We start from the raw sequence: 5,059 nt of genomic DNA on the forward strand, positions 1-5,059 counted from the left end.
GTTTTCTTTTCTTTCTTTACAAATCCTGAAATTTGCCAGTCTTCGATCTTACATCAACAAAAGGTGGAGTCGGGGGGAAGGACAGCATCGAAATAAAAATTTACATATGAAAATCACAGCAAAATACAGTTGTTCTATACTCCAAAAAGAGGGGGCCAACCCCCCAACCACCCCTACCCGCGTTCTACGGCCCTGTGGTTATTTACAATTTTGATCTTTCTGTTTTGTTATATTCTTCGTGATGATGAAGATATGCAGTGGCAGTCTAAAATTAATCCTGCAACATGACACATTGATTATTTTCGCACAATTCATGATTTATTTTGTAATTAAAACGTCCAAATTCTCGTAATTAAATTTGCTATTATTATAATGGATTTCTCTCAATTAGTTATTTATTTACATGTAGATTGAAAATTGTTTGCACTTGAATACGATAATTAACGATTACTTCTTGTATTATACAAATTTAATAGCCATCTTTCAATTTATTTCCAAGTTTTTGTTCAGATTTCTTGGTCAAAAGGAATAGACTGACAAAAGTAAAAATATTGATTTTAGTCTATTCATCTTGATAATCTATATTAATTAGTCATGAATCTCTTATGTTTCATTCTTCTCGGTAATTACTTCATTTCAATTTTTTCCGTTGAAGGAGCAAGTAAACTTTAAAACCCATAAAATGCCAAGAATTCCAGAAACCATTTTCACATTCTTCATGTTAATTTGTGAAATAAATGCCGTTGGAATTTTGGTACAGAATAAAATTTTGGACGTTCCAGCCCTGGCTACGTATGAAATCATTGGCTTGAAAGGTTGTGCAAAACAATGCATAAGACGCAGTGGTCAGTGTCTTGCTTTTACTTATCAGAAGAAACACCTGCTTTGTAATCTCCTGGACACCACCTCCGCTATTGTTCCGGACAAACTGAAGGCAAAAGATGGATTTACTTACAGCGAAATAAACACCTGGTCGGAAGTAAGTTGGCACTTAATGGGGACCAAAAAAGTGTCTTTTTCTTTTCTTTCTCTTTTTTTATTCGTTGCATTGATAAGTACATGAGTACAAGAAATGCACGACTTTAAGGAATTTGATTTCCTTTGATTCATAAAAAAAATAGAATATAACATTAATTACATAATGCATCAAAACTGTCGTATGTTTCAACATTTTAAAAAAGCAGTTTTTGATTTAATTTGAAAGTTTGGGAGTCGCAGTTTTGAATATGGAAAGCGCACGAGGTCCTCCTGTTTTATACATGTATTATACATGTAGCCCATTAAAATTCAAATATTGTATGTGATCAAACATAGATGATGGACATTTCAATTTGAATTACTTTTGAAAACCATGACATAGACTATTTCGTGATTGTAGATCATCAACATTAATACTGTAAACCAACATTTATTCGCGTGCGAGAAATATTCGCGAGTTTCGCGAACTAATTTTACTCGCGAATATTAATCACCGCGAAACAATTGTTTTGCTTTGTTTTTGTAGAGAATGTTTCCTCATTTGCAAAAATTAATTGTCGCGGATTGATTTCAAACTGACGATTCGCGAATAAAAGATGACGCGAATAATAGTTGGTTTACAGTATGCATCAACCCTCTGATAAAACAGATAACTTTCCAAGTCAAAAATCTTATTATATATCATAGTTTGCTAGTATTTGACCATTGTTTCATACATGAGACCTTTGAGTGGTCAATTCGATCAAACCTGATATATGATGAAAATATCAAATTCTGTTTTCTTTTACTTTTCAAATTGTTTTATTATGTTTGACGAAAAAAAAATTAAATCCAGTTTTAAGACCCTTAAAAATTGAAAAATGCTTTAATGTATCAAGTACCAATTGTACAATTGTTATTTGTATTACATTTTTTTTTCATTGAAAAAAAAAATTCATAAGAAAGATAACTCTTGCTAATGGACGTAATTGCACCGGATAGAACGCTACATCCGGGGTGGCGTCGTCTGAGGGTCAATTTTGATGCAGAATTTTACGTCAAAAGTCGAAAACTTTGATACCCCAAAAAGTGAGAAGGAGTGTTTGAGAAAACGGAGCACTTTTATATGTCGTTTTTAACTTCTGAGGGTTGCCTGGTAGTTGCTCTCTATGTATGAAAAATTTTATGTTTACTCACCTTGTTGGTCTTTTCTCCCCTTCGGTGCTGCCACCCGATGTCACGCATAACCGCCACCCCGAATGTAGCGTTCTATCCGGTGAATATGAATTATAAGTATGATACTAAATATTATTTTCATATGTACAACTCATATTTTTAATTTTATTTTGTGATAATAATTCATTACTCTTCCTATTCTCTATGTTAAAATTTCTTCATATCATGGTCTGACATAAAAATCAGCAGCGCTTCATACCTCATACTATTTTTCATGAAAATCAATGTTGGGAAGTATATTATATAAATACTGCATGTAGTTGAGTGTAACATTGAAAATTTTCACCCCAAGAAAACCATTGTCAACCGAGGCGCAGCCGAGGTTGACAATGGTTTTCGAGGGGTGAAAATTTTCAATGTTACACTCAACTACATGCAGTATTTATTATATTATACTGAATGTTTTATACAAATACATATTACAGTGAACCTTGCGCGCATGAATTCTGCGCAGTCAATATTTTTTGGAATAACACCCGTCGTCAAGCAATGTTTACTGTTGCTACGCTGGTGGGCGTGGCTTCATTATTCAGCGGGTAATAGTGTTTTTTAACAAATGTTTCTCGACGAATCAGATTCAACTAATTTACATGAAAGTATAATATAAAAAATTGTGAAATTTAGAGCAGAGGGTCATTAGTCCTTTCAAAGTAGATTGCAAAAATGAATATCGATAAATGTTTAATCCCTAATTTCAACCCAGCTGTTTCTCAAAGAATTTGAATTTTTTTTTCTGCTTAAGTTTGATTTTTTGAAAATATATTTCTAGGATCTTGGAAAATGTAAAACAGTCAACTGTCCGGTTGGTAAAACGTGTTTAGAATTGTCATCTGGGAAAACATCCTGCCAGTTTGATCCGACAGGTAAGTCTTGGTTGTTTGATGTGGGTTTCGCTTAGAATTCCTTCCTCAAAAGATTGTCAGGAACAGGCCAACCTGCTAACAAAAAGTGAAGGGACAATCTGGGGGGGGGGGGTTGACCTCGACGAACTTAAACTTTAATTTGGTTTAAATTTTCTAAATCTGTGAACTGTTTGTTTAAAAAAATGTAACGAGCACAGATCACTGTTTCGTCATGTTTTTTTTTTTTTTTTTTTTTTTTTTTTTTTTTTTTTTTTTTGAAAGTATGGAAAGATGAAAAAATTTGAAAACACTGCTTCCTTCAGTCTTGAACGATATTTTCTGTATGTCGGTTTCATTATTTACAGCCTGTCCGATGGGAACATTCTTCAATGGTAGCGGCTGTCCACTTTGTCCAGAGGGAGAATACCAACCTTCCAGTGGTCAGCGGAACTGTTCCATTTGTCCAGAAGGAGAAGGACCCACATGGAAAATGTCTACAATCACTAGAACCATTTGCCAAGGTCAAGATATTTTAGTTCAACAGAGACAAAGGCTCTTGCGAAATTTTCTGATCGATCGAATCTGTTTAATTATTACTGTGCGTTGTGTGTCGTGTTCTGTGTACCGTCAATTAAAAAAACAACTCTATTTTATTTTTCCGGAACTACTAAGTATTGCGTCTTTTCAATCCAACCTTGCTAGAACGTAAGCTTGAGTAAAGTATAATTAATTACGAGGGAAATAAATCATTAGGACCTTTCACTTCAGAACAGCGAGTTATCATTAAGGACCATCTCTACGCTAATGAAAATATTTTCTGGAGATGGAGAAAATTAATGTAAATTTGTAATTATTGAGTTTAATATATACAATTATGTATTTCATTTTCAACATAGGATACCAGCCATATACTCCCAGGAAATTTGTTCAAAAATGATAAAGTATTTAAAGTATTGGTAAACAAAAATCACTGTTGCTTACTTAGATGGGGAAATACATGCAAATAAAGTATTCAATAAATCTACCGTTGCCATATAAAGAATGTTTGAATTTATTCCTAATCGAGTAATAACTGCAAATTTCAATTTACTTTATTTTAGACCTTAAGACATATCACTCTTATTGCATAAAAATACCAAAGAATCAGAACTCTTTAAATGGTTTGTAATGCAATGTATAAGAACCTCAAGTCAACATAAAAGTACATTGTATTTTCATGTACCGAAGATTGACGTCGCCCGCGTAGCGCAGTGGTTAGAGCGTCTGCTGTAGAGTCGCGATGTAAGGAGTTGATCCTTACGTCGCGGGTTCGAATCCCAGTGTGGGACATAGAGACCGGTCCTTCGGACGAGACCGTATAAACCGAGGTCCCGTGTGGCAGTAGGTGCTGGCACGAAAAAAGATCCCTCACTGCTCAATGGCCGTAAGTTCCGAGTATAGAACAAAATTTGCAGCTCTTCCACCGGCAAATGGTGGCATCTCCATATGAGTGAAAAATTCTCGAGAGGGACGTTAAACAACATACAAACAAACAAACCGAAGATTGACATTTGTGAAAAAAAGATCCAATGGGTGGGTGGGTGGGGGGGGGGGGGGGGTTATCAAGTGATTATATTCTTGTCCCTTGATAAAAACCATCAATGAGAAAAAGAACGTCTTAAAAATCTGATATCGTCGTCACACACTATTGAATGCTACTCCATTGAGCTCTGTAGAACCTAATAATACTTTCTGACAGTCTAAGATTAAATGAAATACAAATATAAAGCTACATTTCACTTTTTTCAGGTTGTTGGTATGGAATTGGAACGTACACAGAGGGAGATGACAGTAAGCTGATATCTACACATACTGTAGCTGACCGTGGAGGATGCTACTCACTCTGTAAAGCCGACCCTAACTGTCTGGCTGTTAAAAGCACCCAGTCCAATACCAAGTGTGCCCTTTTCTCTAGCAAGACATGGAAATATGGCTACGTCCTCGACTCTGTCGTCATTCTTGTCCGCGGCCATTGTAGACCTTAA

General features: G+C 35.1%; 1 protein-coding gene across 1 annotated transcript; it reads left to right on the forward strand.

Annotated features, from left to right (window-relative positions):
• The first annotated feature begins 682 nt into the window (after positions 1 to 682).
• On the forward strand, positions 683 to 5,059 carry LOC133202928 (uncharacterized). The gene is made up of 4 exons (XM_061338790.1): positions 683 to 979; positions 2,963 to 3,056; positions 3,401 to 3,556; positions 4,824 to 5,059. The coding sequence occupies exons 1-4, from the start codon at positions 683 to 685 to the stop codon at positions 5,057 to 5,059; spliced, it is 783 nt and encodes a 260-aa protein (XP_061194774.1).

This window comes from Saccostrea echinata, unplaced genomic scaffold (genome assembly GCF_033153115.1).
Source record: "Saccostrea echinata isolate AGI-Se365-2 ecotype Australia unplaced genomic scaffold, CSIRO_AGI_Sech_v1 ptg000047l, whole genome shotgun sequence".
Classification (NCBI taxonomy): domain Eukaryota; kingdom Metazoa; phylum Mollusca; class Bivalvia; order Ostreida; family Ostreidae; genus Saccostrea; species Saccostrea echinata.

Bases quoted from the DNA above. Each gene is read 5' to 3' on its own strand.
- LOC133202928 (XM_061338790.1), top strand. From the start codon at position 683: ATGCCAAGAATTCCAGAAACCATTTTCACATTCTTCATGTTAATTTGT. The intron at 3,057-3,400 runs GTAAGTCTTGGT...CATTATTTACAG, and splicing joins CTGCCAGTTTGATCCGACAG to CCTGTCCGATGGGAACATTC. The intron at 3,557-4,823 runs GTCAAGATATTT...CACTTTTTTCAG, and splicing joins CACTAGAACCATTTGCCAAG to GTTGTTGGTATGGAATTGGA.